This window comes from Plasmodium brasilianum, chromosome 10 (genome assembly GCF_023973825.1).
Source record: "Plasmodium brasilianum strain Bolivian I chromosome 10, whole genome shotgun sequence".
Classification (NCBI taxonomy): Eukaryota; Apicomplexa; class Aconoidasida; order Haemosporida; family Plasmodiidae; genus Plasmodium; species Plasmodium brasilianum.
In genome coordinates, this window is record NC_090123.1 from 1,450,837 (window position 1) to 1,468,096 (window position 17,260).

General features: G+C 29.0%; 3 protein-coding genes across 3 annotated transcripts; 2 read left to right on the forward strand and 1 right to left on the reverse strand.

Annotated features, from left to right (window-relative positions):
- Positions 1 to 1,844: 1,844 nt before the first annotated feature.
- Positions 1,845 to 6,317, forward strand: MKS88_003361 (ORC3 domain-containing protein; the record flags this gene model as incomplete). Its single annotated transcript, XM_067216446.1, has 1 exon — positions 1,845 to 6,317. The coding sequence occupies one exon, from the start codon at positions 1,845 to 1,847 to the stop codon at positions 6,315 to 6,317; it is 4,473 nt and encodes a 1,490-aa protein (XP_067073092.1).
- A 2,553-nt stretch (positions 6,318 to 8,870) lies between these two features.
- Positions 8,871 to 11,128, forward strand: MKS88_003362 (transcription elongation factor SPT4; the record flags this gene model as incomplete). The annotated part of the gene is made up of 6 exons (XM_067216447.1): positions 8,871 to 8,889; positions 9,061 to 9,112; positions 9,493 to 9,589; positions 10,009 to 10,171; positions 10,748 to 10,951; positions 11,073 to 11,128. 6 exons carry the CDS (start codon positions 8,871 to 8,873, stop codon positions 11,126 to 11,128), a joined length of 591 nt encoding a protein of 196 aa, XP_067073093.1.
- An 18-nt stretch (positions 11,129 to 11,146) lies between these two features.
- On the reverse strand, positions 11,147 to 16,199 carry MKS88_003363 (pre-mRNA-splicing factor ATP-dependent RNA helicase PRP22; the record flags this gene model as incomplete). The annotated part of the gene is made up of 4 exons (XM_067216448.1): positions 11,147 to 12,586; positions 12,746 to 12,937; positions 13,335 to 13,475; positions 13,926 to 16,199. The coding sequence occupies 4 exons, from the start codon at positions 16,197 to 16,199 to the stop codon at positions 11,147 to 11,149; spliced, it is 4,047 nt and encodes a 1,348-aa protein (XP_067073094.1).
- Between the last annotated feature and the right edge of the window lie 1,061 nt (positions 16,200 to 17,260).

Consider the following 17,260-nt stretch of genomic DNA (forward strand, 5'->3'; position numbering starts at 1 on the left):
AAAAAAAAGAGAAAAACGTGGAAATACAAATTAAAATACATAAATGCTTGCCCCTGTTTTGCGAATAATCCTTCTATTATTCATTTCATATATATTTAGGTATTTTAAAAAATATAGACACAGAAAAAACGAAATAAAACATATACAAATAAAGTACAATGAAGCAAAGAAAAACAAAATAATACTTCTTTCCATATTTTTTTTTTCTTTGCTTTGTATTTTCAATTAAAACAAATTAAAAGAAATAAATAAAAATAAAAAACAAAAAAAAAAAAAAAGAAAAAACTAAAATAGTAAAAAATTAAAAAATAAAAAAAAGTGGACACAAAACCCTTGTGTTGAACGGAGGTACGAACGTAATTTGTATTTTGAGCTCTCTCATTTCTCGTGTGTATATGTGCATATATATTAAAAACTATATAGCAGTATTGAAGTATTATACATAATAATTTCTTAAAAAAGAAAAAACAAAAAAATACTTATATGCACATATGTATGTGCATATATACATACTATATATATATATATTCTTGCGAGTACACACATGTACATATGCGCGCATGTAATAATTCCGAGGTGTCTATATTTAAATATGCACATTTTTTTGTTTTCACAATTCTTCATTTTGTTATATGTGTGTAATAAAATAAAGATATTTGAATTATGAAGGATGACTAATATGTTTCGCATATTTAAGTGAGCTTATATGTTTATATCTATGCGTTTATGTCAATATATTTATGTCTATGTACATATGTTTATGTATATATATCTATGGATCTATGTCCATGTGATTATGTCAATACGCATATTTTAACACAATTTTGTTTAAACATTTGAGTGAATTCAAAATATGAAACATGTGTGTACGTTATATAGAGATATCATATAAAATTTGATTTTTTTTTTTTTTTTTAAGTAACATTGCATTTATAGACATTTACATAGTGCATAAATGTACCTATATCCGTACATATATATTAGGTACATATATATTATGTACATGTACATACATTTGTGAGGCTCGTTAATTACATATTGACATAGCGTTGTCTTCATACTCGGATGAACAAAATTTTATTTTTTAATGTACATATATTTATAAAGAGAGAAGTGCATTTTGAAGGTAAAAATATTCGTTAAGTGGTTTTTACCTATGTATGCGCTTTTTTGTGCTTAGAAAGGAGGAAGGCATACCCGCGTATGTGTGCATATGTAAGTACAAGTATACATAAGTACATGTATACATAAGTACATGTACATGTATGTATGCATATTATGTGTCTACATTTATGTGCACACGTGCATGCCTTCTTTTTTCCAGACACAGAATATAGTGAGTCTAGAAATTAACCATATAATGTTTGTACGAATGGGTTATGATTGCATAGAATTTAATAGGCATACACCATTTTATTAACGAGCATTCTATTAAAGACTCTTTTTTTTTTTTTTTTTTTTTTTTTTATTTAAAACTAACTCAAGTGGATAAAAGATAGACTCACTATCGTTCATTTAACGGCATCTAACATATAAGCTTAGTAGTACGAGGAAAAGAGTATATTATATCCACTTAGATCAAACTGGGAAACAGCCAAAAATTGGAGCAAGTGTTAAGTAGTGGGTGTAAGACTTAGTGATTATAAAGTTTTGTAAATGTATATACGTTTGTAAATATATATACATTTGTAAATATATATACGTTTGTAAATATATATACGTTTGTAAATATATATACGTTTGCAATTGTGTACACACGCTACTATGTATATACGTAGTTGTGTACATATGTATATATACATACATAACAAGGTGAAGAGTAGTACAAAGGGTAGGCATAAAAGATGAACGAAGGAAAAAGCTCGATATATAAGGGGAAAGGGTTTATTTTAAAGACAGCTAACAAGGAGTACATAAACAACAGTATCTGCAATAGAAGTAAAAACAAAAGTAGTAGAAATAATAAAAAATATATATTTGTTGAAAGGAAAAAGAGTACGTTTAGCAGATATAATCCTGTGGTCATGCCAATTTTATTTAATAAAAATAATAAAAAGAACAATGAATATATGAAAAAGAATGATATAAATATACTCAACGAAGGGGAAATAAACAGCTTCTTGTTAAGAAATAAAGCTTTTAGATTAACATGGTCATGTATAATAAAAAAAATTAAAAAAGAAATAGATATGCAAATATCAAAAAATTTAAGTAATATATTTGAAGAAATTTTTCTATATTCTATATCAAACAATGAACAACTCCCGTTGATTCTTATGACAGCAGGTACGAACGTTGCTGACCATGAAATAATCATTGACACGTTATCCTACGAATTTAAAAGATGGAATTACAAAAAGGGTAGGATATCCGAAGATTCTGACATTTTGAAACTCTTGTGCAAAAGTGAAAAAAAGGGAAGAAGCGATAATAATTATAGGAGTGGTAATAATGATAGCTGCTTTGATGATAGACACTGTAAGGACGAACCATATGAGGATAACGATATATATGTGTGTTCGCTCAACTCAAGTACGTCTAACAACATAAATTCGTCCATATACAATATATACAATCAGCTTTATAAAGAGTATAAAATGAGATCGTTTTTAGCGAAATATAGAAAGAAAAAAGGAAACAATGACAATGATAATTATGGATATGGTTATGATAATAGTTATGATGTGGGTATGCATACAAGACGAACCAGCAGTAGGGACTCATTCAGTTGTATAAAAAATGAAAGAAATAGTGGTATTTCCAATTTTTCCTTTTTTTTAAACAAAGAAATGGACCAAGAGTGTAAAATTAACAAAAGAATGGTGAGCATAGATAAGCTGGTTGAACTATATAAACTTATGAGTGAGGTAAATATGCGGAAAGGGGGGGGGTCGAGTCATAAAGGTCAAAGCGGCGTGCACACGCCCTCCTTGGATGCAACTGATGATAAGTATAATGAGAGTAATAATGACAATAACATCGGCATTAATAGCGGAAAGGTAGGTGGGGTCAGGAGCAACAGTAGTAGCAACAACAGTAACAGTAGTGATGGAAGCTACTGTAGCTACGATGATAACAGTGATAACTTGCGTATCAACTACAGGAAGTTGGAGTTATACAATAAGCAGAACGAGTACTTTGCGGATGGCAGGAAGAAGGTTCGAGTAGTAGTCCTTATCCACGATTGTGAATATTTCAATATAAATATATTGAATGGAATATTGAACGTGTTGATAAACTTACGAATAGATAGCAAGATGTGTCTAAGTGTTATACTAGGAGTATCTACTCCTTCGTTTTTCTTCAATCGAATAACTACTCCTGATACTCAGAGCAAGTTAAGAATAAAGACAGTAGACATACTGAACAATAAATTAATTTGTGAATATATATGTAATAGTATACTGTTTGAAAATTTTTTGCCATTTATGATAAATTTTCGAACAATGCATGCAATAAAATTATTATTACATAAAAATAATCAATCAGTTAGTCACTTGGTTTATATTCTTTATATATTGACTAAAGAGTTTTATGATAATAATTTACTCTCTTTTTTATCGCTACCAATATATTATTATTTAAACGATGAGCAAGGGAATGATAATTTGGAATTTCAAACCGAGTACTCTCCATACACCTTTGTTCGTTCAAACCAAAAATCTTTTTCAAATTATTTAAAATATGATATCAGAACATTGCATAAAAAAATTATTTGTCTTTGTTACTCGTCGAATTTATACTATAGACATTTATCCTATTTAAAAAAAGTCTACTCTAATGTATTGGTTCATAATTATTTTTTGCTACATGGAAAGGATTCAATTGTACATACACCTACCAACTCCGACAATGAGTTGATAAACTTTACACTAAAGAGAAATAGGAGTAACAAGAAAAAGAAAAAGAAAAGTAAAGATGACGATAATGCGAGTTGTCACTCACTCAGTTCTGATCCTGAACGGGGTAGTTTTACTAACACGGATAAATTAAGCACAGATGTGAATATGGTTTCTGTACATTGGGATGAAAAAAGAGAAACAACAAAAAAAAGAAAAAATAGCGTTCACTTGCACAGTACTGGTGGTATGGCTCATCAGTTAAGCGGTAAAACAATGCTAGCTCAGCAGGGAGAAGGAAGCGGAAACAATTTGCAAAATGGCATAAAAAATGAATATGAAGAGAAGAATGGCGTAAATGATCAACATGATACAAATGCTCAGTACGGAAGAAGTACGTTCAATATCAATGGTGGTACAAGGAAAAATGAGACAGCGGATGAACAAGGAAGTAGATGTCAAAATGATAGCATATTTAACAGGAACCTACAGGCATGGCAATTCAAAGCAAATGCAATAAACTGGTGGTTTGATCATCCGTTTAAGGATTTAATTTACTCATATGAGAATAAGAAAATAAAAGATAATTTTATAAATAATATTGACAAATTACTAGAGAGCACAGAAGAAAAATGCGTAAAGAATTTATATGATATAAATAATATTAAAGATATAAATAAATGTTTATGCGAGTCGTCTTTACCTACCTGTGTTCTACAATTAATTGAAAGAAAATATGCCTTTAACATTGCCATCAATTTTATTAATATTGTCATTAAGTGTAAGTCTGAATATGCAAATTCGTTAAAAAGAGCAGAATATTTTAGGAAATTATTTGAAAATTTTGAAAAGGTAAAATGGCAAGAAAACACAAGTATATTATATATTGAAGAATTGTATAAAATAGTGGAAAGAGATGTAAAAAAATGCATTAGTTTTTTAATTGATATTATTACTCCTTATTATTATAAAAATCAAGAGATTTTGTTAGATATGCTAAAAGAATTTAAAAAATATTATACTACTGTTTATGCTATTGTTTATAATTTAGAGGACTACTTGTATTTATTAAAAGAGAAAGAATGTCAAAAGGATAAGGAAACATATATGAACGACGATTTTGCAAAAAGCTGTACAGTATATTCTGTTTCCTACTCTATCTATTATTCACTCCTTACAAAACTAGATGATCTTATTCAAATGTTAAGACAGTACATAAATGAAAAGAAGGGTGCACCGGGTGGTAGTACTACCACAACTGCTGCTAATGGAAATTTGAAAAGGTTGGTGAACTGCAATGTTTCGAATGAGACACACCCGGAACAGGGATTAGTAGCTGAGATGAGAACCGAGTTAGAAGCAGGGTCAGAAGCTCAGATGCAAAGAGGAAATACTAAAGACGACAATGAGTTCGACACAAACGGAGAGGCATATCAATTCGGCAGAAATACAAAGTATAGGAAAAAAAATGAAGGAAGAACAGGAATGACAATGAAGAAAAAAGCGTATAAAAGATACTTAACAATACAGAACAGCAGTTTAAAAAATAGACAAAATGGTGAACATATGAAACAAATAAATGTTGAAGATATACTAGAATTGTTAAATCAGTTTGTACATGATTATTTATATTTACTATTACTACCACCAATATACCATCATCCTCTAGCATATGAACTAATTATACATAGACCCGATCGAGATTTCACAGACATAATGACAAGAGATATAAAATATGAACTCTTACAAACATTATGTTATACCAAACCATATAAAACTGGGAGCCTGATGTGTTCATGTTGCTTTTTTCCAGAAAATTTAGAAAATAGTGATCCTAATACTAACATTGTATGCGACAATAAAATATATTTAAACCCCTACTATGATAACATATCATCTTTAGAGGACTTGGTAAACATTTACAGGATTTATGAAAAATGTAATAAAACCATGGATTTGTATAATCTGTTCATTCTTTTTCTAAATATCAAAATAGACACATTGGGGAAATACTCTATGGAAACTACAAAAGAACTACAATCGAAATCATTGCAGAAGGAAGGAGATGACTACTTATATGGTGAAGTGTTACAAGAATATTACTTAAAATTCATAGTAGCTGTTAGTACCTTTTGCTCTTTCTTTAAAATTTTGAAACCTCCAAATGTATCAGCTCTTCTAAATTACAATGAAAAGGGAGAAGAAATATTTGATGATGATGATGATGATGATATTGATGATAATACTACTAAAGGAAGGCAAGGTGCAAATGCGGAAGAATCTGTTACGAAATTTTTAGCTGATATTAAAAAGTCCTTACAAGGATGTACTAGTAAGAAGCTATTGTTTGGTAAGTTATACTATAACCAAACAATTGTGTCAAGGGAATTATATTTGCAAAGAATGATAGACTATAATTCTGAGTATAAAAATCAAGTGCATTTTGAAAACGATAACATTAAACGGCAAAAAAATTGATACCCGGGTCAAACTGCGAAGGGGGGTCGTAGTACGTCACGTAACATATATTGTTTATACATATGCGCATCTCCTCTTACCGTTCGCAGGTACATATATATATATATATATATATATATATATATGTATATATAATGTATCCCTGCTGTTTTAATGTTTTAGCACAGATATAAGCTGTGCCGCGTTATCGGTCTTGTCTTTCTTTTTTTTTTCTTTTTTTTTTAAATACTTAACGTGAAAAGGTAGCTAGCCATTTTTGTGCATGATTTTTTTTTTTTTTTTTTTTTAAATATCTGATATGGAAATATAGCTAGCCATTTGTGTGCATACTTTTTCTTTTTTTTTTTTTTTTTATGTTTAACGTTAGTACATCATTGATACGTGTTATTATATCTCCCCCCATTTGGAAAAAAGATACTTCAAAATTAAAAGTGAATGTATATAAATTATGCAGTGTACAAAATGATAAAAGGCTACAATTAAAACGCAAAATGGGATATTATTTTCATGGTTGCAAAAATGAGAGTTCCTAACATGTTTTCCTTGATTTTTCCTCGTTCAATCTTTTTTTTTCTTTTTTTTTTTTTTCGCTTCATACAGACTCTTAGCATATAAAATAATAAGACGGCTTATCATTAATGGGGGTAGTGCAACTGTATACTAATTTTTGTTGCAACAAACATATATTTGCAAAAATAATTTATATAAGAATAAATAGGGTTACAATGTATTGTTTTTTCTTCCTCCTTTTTGCACAAATTTTTCACACTTAAACAAAGTAGTTATGTAAAGTAAGATGGGGGAGAGGAGTTCTATTCTTATGCCTTATTTCGAGCGTATTTTACGAATTTGTTCCAATGTGTATATTTGCAGACGTATATTCGTATGGATGTATGTTAGTACGTATGAACATCACGTCGATACGTGTGAACGTTATATCAGTACATACATATATATATATATTACGCTTCTGTACATTTAGCAGTGTGTTTCCCTTCTCGTGTACTATGACCTTTAACAGTATATGACGAATTTATTGGTGCAAACACGCAATCATGGGCGTGGGTTGCTGTTCATATGTATCTTCATATATACACAAATGCTGCTTATGTATATGCATATATATGCATATATGCATACGTATATATGTATGCACATACACAAGACCCCCATTTTTCCAATGTTCCAACTGTTAATTGCAAAAAATATGAGGAAATTTTAAAATAAAAAATTGTTAACAATGTACTTAAGAGAAAAGGAATAATTTTATTATAACGTGCAGTTATTCCTTATTTAAAAAAAAAAAATAATAATAAAATAAAAATAAAAATAAAAATAACTACTGTTAAGCAACTTTTACATTTTAATACTTATCCATAATTAAATTAAAATTTTTTTTTTTTTTTTATTTTTGGGGGAAAAAAATGGTAAAAGTTAATTCTTTCTTTGCCTTTGAGGCATCTCTTTCTCTGTTCATGTATAATATATATACAATGAGAATTCGCAAAAAAGTTTCATATTTCGTTTTTCGCATAAACCCTTTGTGAATAATATTATGAGTATTTTTCACGTATGGATGAATGAATAACAACGGCTGATATATAAAATGATATTATTATATATACTTTAGCTCTTGCTATCTCCATGCACATATACATAAATATGAAAATTAAGGACTTGAAATGTATTCTTGTAAATACAATGCCATAATTCTTGTAAATGCAATGCCATAATTCTTGTAAATACAATGCCATAATTCTTGTAAATACAATGCCATAACATCTTTTTCGCATCTCTTCCAAAAGAAATGTGCAATGTATGTATATATATATATATGTATATATTAAGAAAAGGGCACGTAACAAATAACGCATCAAACGCGTTCAAATAATAATAATAATTAAAACAATGATTTTCAAACAGAAAAAAAAAAGGGAGCATCAAAAATATTAAGTATATACAATTACAACAGCGTACCACACTGCCGCTTCATATTTGGAAGAGAAATGAAAAATTGATTTACGTTCAAAACGAAAAAAAAAAAAAAAAAAGCCATCCCCCATACGGTAAAAATGTATAAGCATATATATATTATCATATCTCTATATAATACTGTATTTATATAAATTAGCATAATGTACAAACACTGTTATATTGTCACTTTGTATAAAAATAGTTCAATTTTTAGTTACTCGAAAACTCGCAAACTGAACGAAAAGAAGAAGAAAAACTTCTTTTTTTAGTGATAGAAATAAAAATTAAAATAAAAATAAAAATAAAAATTAAAATTAAAATTAAAATTAAAATAAAAATAAAAAATAATAATCAATCGTTTTAAGAACTTTTTTGTTTATAGCTTTTTTTTTTTTTTTTATTTTATTTTTTTTTTTTTATTTTATTTTTTTTATTTTTTTTATTTTATTTTTTTTATTTTATTTTTTTTATTTTATTTTTTTTATTTTATTTTCTTTTTTTTATATTTTGCTGTTTTATTGAAACTTATTTACTTCCTTTTTTCAAGCTAAAGAAAAAAAAGGGAATACGTATTATAATATGGCAACTACTTCTAAAGGTTATTTTCCCAAACGAAATAACACAAGAAAAAAGAAAGTGCTTTAGCAGCTTATCATATATACCTATATTTATTTATATACTTATATATATACTTATATATATACGTATATTTTAGTTTGTATTGATATTTGCACAAAATTTTAACTTCTGGAAATTTTTTATCGCACAGGAAGGAAAAAGAGTGACATGAAAAAAATCGATGAACCCTTCTCGGAACATAAGTATAATTTATAAATAAAAAAAAAAAAAAAAAAAAAATGGAATAACTGCTACACGACAGAAAAGTAACGTGCGTCGTATCGCACATATATATATACATATATATATATATTATTTGTATATACATATATATATATATTATTTGTATATACATATATATATACATATATATATATATATATATATATTATATATATTATTTGTATATACTATATGTATATATATTGATACGTTTACGTACACGTAAACATATGTATATATCGAACCCTTAGCTTGAAGTAAATAACATTTTTTGTTCAATCGTACGTATATGTATAATTATATATATGTATATACAACTATATGTATATGTGCATATAACTTTATCTCCTTTTGCTTGAAGAGATTTATTAAAAAAGTCGAGGAACATATCACAAGAAGACAAGGCTTTAAAATTACGTGCCTGTTTATCATGTCGTTTGTTAAGAACAGAAATGGAGGTAAAACTATCCACCATCGATGGAAAAAAAAAAAAAAAAAAATATCCTTTATTGAGACACTATATGTGCTATACTGTTTGATTAAACTTTGTACTGTGTTTATGCGTGAGCGATATTGCACTTTCAGCATGTTTGTGGGAGTTGTATACGCATATTTACGTGCATGCATGTATAAATATATATGTATATGTTTATATATGTATATGTTTATATATGTATATGTTTATATATGTATATGTTTATATATGTATATGTTTATATATGTGTATGTTTATATATATATATGTTTTTATATGCTTATGTATATATAAGTATGCATGTACATCCACGTGTGCCGTGTGTGAAAGACATTGTGACGTAAAATAGAGGGGAATATAAACCCACCTTCTCCATTTTATGATATTTTCCATTTTTTGCAGTTTTACCAAAACGGTTGTAGTAACTGCAAGTTTTTGCAAATGGCGGGAGACAGACATAGAATTCATGACTGTACCACAGAAAATTTCAATGGGTTTATGGCTATTACAACTCCTACCAAATCATGGATGGCTCAATATAACGATTTAAGTAAATATGCTCCAGGTTTCTATGCCTTACAAGTAGTAGGGGAATTGCCAGAGTCAATAAGAGATTTAAAATCAAATTATTAAGTTCTTTTGTTAGAAAAGAAAATACATTTTTTTTTTTTTTTTTTTTTTTTTTTGTAATAAATTACCTTATATGTTAAATATAATTAGCATTTGCAAAAAAGATACATGAACATCAAGAATAATAGTTAAGTTATTATTTGCTCAATTTGTATAAGTATAAAATAAAAAAAAAAAATAAATAAAAATAAAAAAAACCTAAAAAAAAACTACCCTTTTTTTTTAAGTGACATTTTGAATTTTTGTGTAAAGTGGAAATTTTCATTTTCATTTTTTTTTTTTTTTTTTTTTGCGTGTGCAAGTAAGTACACATATATTTATATGTGTGCATATACATGCATGAACAAATGAACAAATGAACGAACTCATCCATAGGAACGCACGTGGACTTTTTCCCGGGGAAGCCTCTCAAAATAGGAGCTTCCCCACTCAATAAATAATTTGCTAGTTTTTACATAATAACAATTGGAAGAAATATTAAAATATTTTTCAATTAATTGTTAAAAGTTAGGTGCACGGTTTGTCAAGGAGATGAAAAATGACTTTGCAAAAAATGAACACAAACACAAAAAAAAAAAAAGGAAAAGAAAAAGAAAAAGCAATAGTAACAGCAAAAGAAAAAGCAATAGTAATAGCAACAGTAATAGCAAAAGCAATAGTAATAGCAAAAGCAATAGTAATAGCAAAAGCAATAGTAATAGCAAAAGCAATAGCAGTAGGAAAAGGTGCACACATGTACACGTATCATACATATATACGCGCTCAAATATATACGTACGCGCATACGTACATGCTCACAAGCCCACGTGACAAAACAAAAGCGAGGCACAATCCAGCCAATTCGTCAACCCGCTGTGCACCTTACACACGATGCACATGTGTAGCAGGGTAGCCTCGTTTACAAATTTGATCATCCCTTTCTTCTGGACAACCTCCATGCGTTCGGTTCTTCGTAGTAATTATGCAAAGGTTCAATCTTTTCTCTTAATTTAATTTTTGATATTTTCTTTTCATCTGCTGGAATAAATAAATTTGGGGCTAATTGTATTAACCAGTGTGGTTGTATAATTGTGCAGTCTCTTATGTACTCCTTGTTTGTTAATACTAATTCGTGATAAACAACGAATAAAGGATTTTTATTAAAAAGAGTTGATGACGGATGAATAAAGACTTGCTGATTGGTTAACAGAGTTGTATAACCTTGTTGACTATCTCTTTTACAAACATGATTGAAATAACCAGAGCAAATACTTTTACATATATTTACATATTTGCTTGAATCATTCTTACTAGCACTTTTTTTCACTTCGTAATTATATTTTTCAAATATAGAGAGTAATTGTTTTCTTACATCTTGTGCTCTTTTTAAAGCTCTAGAATGGATAAAATTTTCATGGCACCAGTAATTCGAAAAACTGTTTTCCTTCCATTTATTATATATATTTAAATAAGTAATTAGATCTCCTTGAGGCATAACAAATTTATTTTTCTTTTTATCTGCTAATAATGCTTTATTCATTGGTCTATAAAAAATATTTTGAACACTTAACATACTAACAATAGTAACTACATCATCAGCACAATTGAACTTAATTGATGTTAATAATATTTTTGATAAATTCGGTTCCATTGGAAAATTAGCCATTTTCTTTCCTAGTTTTGTTAAATATCCATTATCATCTAATGCACCTAAATAATATAAATTCTCTAAAGAATGAATTAACGTTTCAATTGATGGTGAATCCATAAAATCAAAATGTAAAAAATCATTTACTCCTAAGGCTTTTAATAATAAAACAATACTACCTAGATTAATTCTTTGTATCTCGGGTACACTTGTCTCTGCCATTTCATTTTTATATGCTTCTTCTGTATACAACCGATAACATTTCCCTGGTCCTGTTCTACCTGCACGTCCTGCTCTCTGTTTAGCATTTGCTTTAGATATGGGGGCAACAACTAATGAATCCATATCACGTTTGGAATCATATTTTTTTACTTTACAAAATCCTGGATCAATTACAAAAAATATACCATCAATTGTTAAACTCGCTTCCGCTATATTTGTTGATAAGATACATTTCCTACAACCAGGGGGGGCAGGCTCAAATATGATACTCTGCATATCTGATGGCAGAGATGAATATATCGGTAAAATTATCAAAGGCGGAGGACACATACTTTCCAATTTTTTCATACGCTCATGGAGTATTTCGCAAGCCGTATTAATTTCCTCCTGACCTGTTAAGAATACTAAAATATCCCCTGGATGTTCATTCAAATGGATATTCAATACTGTTATTAGACTTGCCTCTACGTAATCACTTTCCGGCTCCTTCGAGTGAAGAATCTGCGGGGGAAATGGTAGAAAATGCAGGGACATTAGTTAGTAGCATAATGTGAATACTCAAACACGTACGTGGGTGTAGAAGTATGTGTGGACGTATGTGTGTAAATATTATAAGGATGTTATGTTGATGCATATCATGATACACGTGTCGATGTATACGCAAAACGTTCCCCGGAAACTGCTACTCATAAAATTATGAGCAATTTCATTCTGTCTATTTACCTCCACAGGAAATATTTTTCCAGGAATTGTAAAAATAGGTGAATTAAAAAAATACGTGGAAAATTTCTCTGCATCGAGGGTAGCTGACGTTACTATCAATTTAAAATCGGACCTCTTCCTTACAACATCCTAACAATTGTGCACAGAAGCAATGAAAAGAAAAACAAAAAAGGATATGTGCTCATGTATACATATACGTATATATTTATATGTACCATTAATGTATACACGCGCCTTTGCTTTTATGCCCACTTCGCGCTGCACTCAGGTAGCAAAATAAAATGTTGAGCATCAAATTGCTTCTTCTTTAAAAATTTTTAACGGAAATATGTAGAAAAAATGGTAGAGCCTGTTCCCATTTTTTAAATTATTTAGATATGCTTTTCCTTAAACATATGGTAAAATGGGTATATCTTTATTGTAAGCCTTGTACCTGTCAACATTCTTTTATTTTATATGAAATATTGTCATTTAACAGGCTACAGGTCAACGTAATTATTGCTGATATTAAACATATTTTGCTCACTGAAATTTCGTTGTTATTTCCTTGTAAATTTTCTTTTTCATTACTCGCCTTATTTTTAATATTATTTATATAAATATGGCATACCTTTAGGAGGCAGAAAAGAATGTCCGTTGAAATGGTTCGTTCATGTGCCTCATCCAGCTAGAAAAAAAAAAAACATAAAAACAAACAAAAAAGATACATATGTATATACATACACACAAATGTATGAACAGATTTCACAATTAAACCTGTACAAGTCACTTATTTTATGAACCGTTCAGGAAAAACCACACATTTGCGCACTCACAAGTAAACGAAAATTTTCCACATTTTTCATTCATTTTTTATCTCCTATTTTTATAACTTTTATTTTTTCCACATTTTTCATTCATTTTTTATCTCCTATTTTTATAACTTTTATTTTTTCCACATTTTTCATTCATTTTTTATCTCCTATTTTTATAACTTTTATTTTTTCCACATTTTTCATTCATTTTTTATCTCCTATTTTTATAACTTTTATTTTTTCCATATTTTTCATTCATTTTTTATCTCCTATTTTGTTTTAATTTTAATTTTTTTTTTTCTTCTATTTTTTTTTTAAATTACAATGATGAAGGAATACTTGGAGAGCATCGTGTCGCTTAAAGTTTCCCGCAGGAGCATACCATCAGTTAAATACTTAATGATGGTATCATTGGATGTACAATCATCGAACCGAATAGAGTACCCAACTTCCTGACCTAAGATACAGCCAAATTCTTCACTGACTCTTTTAGCAATAGACATAGCAGCAACTCTTCTTGGTTGTGTGCATCCAACAATACCATTAAGTGTGTAATTTGCTTCGTGTAAATACTGCGGGATTTGTGTAGTTTTTCCACTACCTGTCTCTCCTATTACTATAAGTACATTATTTTTTTTAATAGCTAACATTAAATCTTCTTTTAAATTATATATTGGCAATTTTGCTCTTTGTTCATTAATAGGTATAGCATTTTTAAAACCTACTGAAATATTATTGTTCATGTAATTTTTTCTCCATTCAGGTAACTCATAACTTTTTCCAATATTTTTTAAAGCTTCAGCAATTGTTCTTTCACCTAAATTTGGTTTTGGATCTTCCCATGGTCTACTAATATCTTTGGGAATACTGTCAAAAATAGCATTTTGTTCATTTTGTTTTTGTTCTTTTCTTTCTTTAGCTAATGCTGACGTAGTAGTTATTGCTCTTGCTAAAGATCCTTCTGCATTAACAATAATTTGTATTGGCGATAATTTTGCTCCTGCTTTTGTTGTTTGTCCTTTTAAGAAAGCTGGTTCTCTCTCATTAACTTCTATTTCAATAATTTCTTCTTCATCTTCAATTTTTTCATCTATTTTTAAATTTTTATATTCCTTTTTTAAATTATCATCATATATAATACCGCTTTTCATCAATTGTTGTATTTCCCATTTTGAATAGTCACTTTGCATTTTTATTACACTCTCATATTTTATAGTTTCTTTTGGATCTTCACTAAATATCTTTGAATTATTTTTTTTTAATAAATCATTGTACTCCTCATCCATATCATCAAAAAGAGAGGCATAATAATTGGTATTTCTTTCATTTGATTTTCTTTTTTTTCCTATATCTTCATCATCATTCACTAAATTTTTCCCTGTTTTTTGATCCACTTCAGACATATTTAAACTAATTTTATTTCCAAATATTCCCTTCACTTTTACTTTTACTTTCATATTTCTTTTATAATGTTCGTTTATATTAACTAGTCTCTTACAATTAGGTAATATATCCGTAGCGTGTACCAGCCCTTCTTTATACCCATCCTTAGTTTTAAACGAAACAAAAAGACCGAAGTCCATCACCTTACTAACACTCCCTCTGAAGATATTATTAACCCTTAGTCCGTCGTAATCATAGCTGTTATTATAGTCATATGTATCACTATCCCGATTATTATCACTACCATTACCACTATCCTTATCATCGTAGTGCTCCCCTTTATAACTCCTTTTATCTTTGCTGTGTTTTATTTTCTTGTTCACCTGATAGGGGGAGCGCCCCAATTCATTTTTCCGCTTTGTGTCGTTTCGCCTCCCGCTGTTTCTGTCCCTATCTTTGTCCCTATCTCTTTCCCTATCTTTGTCCCTATCTCTTTCCCTATCTTTGTCCCTATCTCTTTCCCTATCTTTGTCCCTATCTCTTTCCCTATCTTTGTCCCTATCTCTTTCCCTATCTCTGTTCCTATCTCTTTCCCTATCTTTGTCCCTATCTCTTTCCCTATCTCTGTTCCTATCTCTTTCCCTATCTTTGTCCCTATGCCTATCCTGACCGCTCTTGTCCTTATCCCTTTCTCTGTGGCTCACTTCACATCTATCCCTTGAAGATCCCCGTCGGGGCATGCATCTCTGATGAGGATCGGTTGTCTCCCCCTTATTCTCTTTGTCTACATTATGTTCAAATGCACTGACAATATTATCATCATTTTTTATAGTTAAGCAGTGATATTTTTTCATTTTTTCATTTTTCCTTTCTATTTCATTGATTTCTCTCTTTGATTCATCAAACGATTCAGTACTGTCATTGTCAATATCACCTTTTTTGTTTTTCTTTTTTTTTTTTTCCCCCTCATCATTTATAGTACCATCAGTATTTGTTTGAGATGACTGCTTAATAATACCATATAGATATTTGAGAACAGACTGTTCAATTTCCCCACCACTTTCAAAAACATCTTTATAAAATTGTTCTAACGACTTGGATTTTTCACATAAATATATTATAAATTCTGCAAGTGTGTCATCCTCAACTCCCAAATTTTTATTTAACTCTGCATTCACTTTTTGCGTTAAATTTATCTTGTTTAGGCTATCCATCAACCCAAATGACTATATTTCAATATCTTCGAAGTCAAACGAAATGAAATCAAATGCAAAGCGCGTGCTCTGCATACCTTTGTATTATATCTTCGTCCGTGCCTTCTCCGCTTACTTTTACTACTACTGCTACTATTTTTTTTTTTATTTTACTGAGGAATCATTTTAACGAATGAAGAGACAACGTAAAAAGAGGACCTTCTTCTCCTATGCTATTATGTATATATATATATATATATATACATATACGTAATACTAATTAGTTAATGAGCAATTTTTTTTTTTTTCGTCAAATTTTATTTTGTCAAAAATAAGAAATTTATTTTAACGATCTTTCAGAAATGTTACTACGGGCATAAATTATATTATAGCTACAGCTGTAACTACAATAATGAGCACTACTATAAGAACAGTAAAAATTATGAGCACTACTATAAGAACGGTAAAAATTATGAGCACTACTATAAGAACAGTAAAAATTATGAGCAATACTACAAGAACGATAAAAATTATGAGAAATAATACTACTGTTACTGTTCCTATTTTATTGTCGCTATTATTACTGCAAAAAACAAATTAAATGAACAAACAAATAAATTAATAAGCAAATGAATAATTAAAAACGTAAATTAAAATAAATTAAAATAAATGGTCAATTTTGTTCTTTCAAAAGTTTTCATTACGCATGCCGCTAAAACTCTGCATTAACGGGCTATATATTTCCTCCTTTTGTTGTTTCAATTCTTTCATAAATGAAGATCATTTTTTATGCTTCTTCGGCATTCTCGGCATCTTCAACTATATCAACTATTTCAACGCGCTTTTGAAAAAGATAAAAATTGCAGTTCGAAAAAGGAACTATAAGTGGGCGAATTATGTTTAGATATCCGTAACAAAAAAAAAAAATAAAATAAAATCAAGAGAAAATGAGGAGAAAATGAAGGAAAAACGAAGGGAAAGATGGTATAATTAAGAGCTTGCACAGTCAGGTAAAACACACATACATATATAATGGCACTCTTTTCTTTACTACTAAATGCGATAAAACTGCACAATTTAAG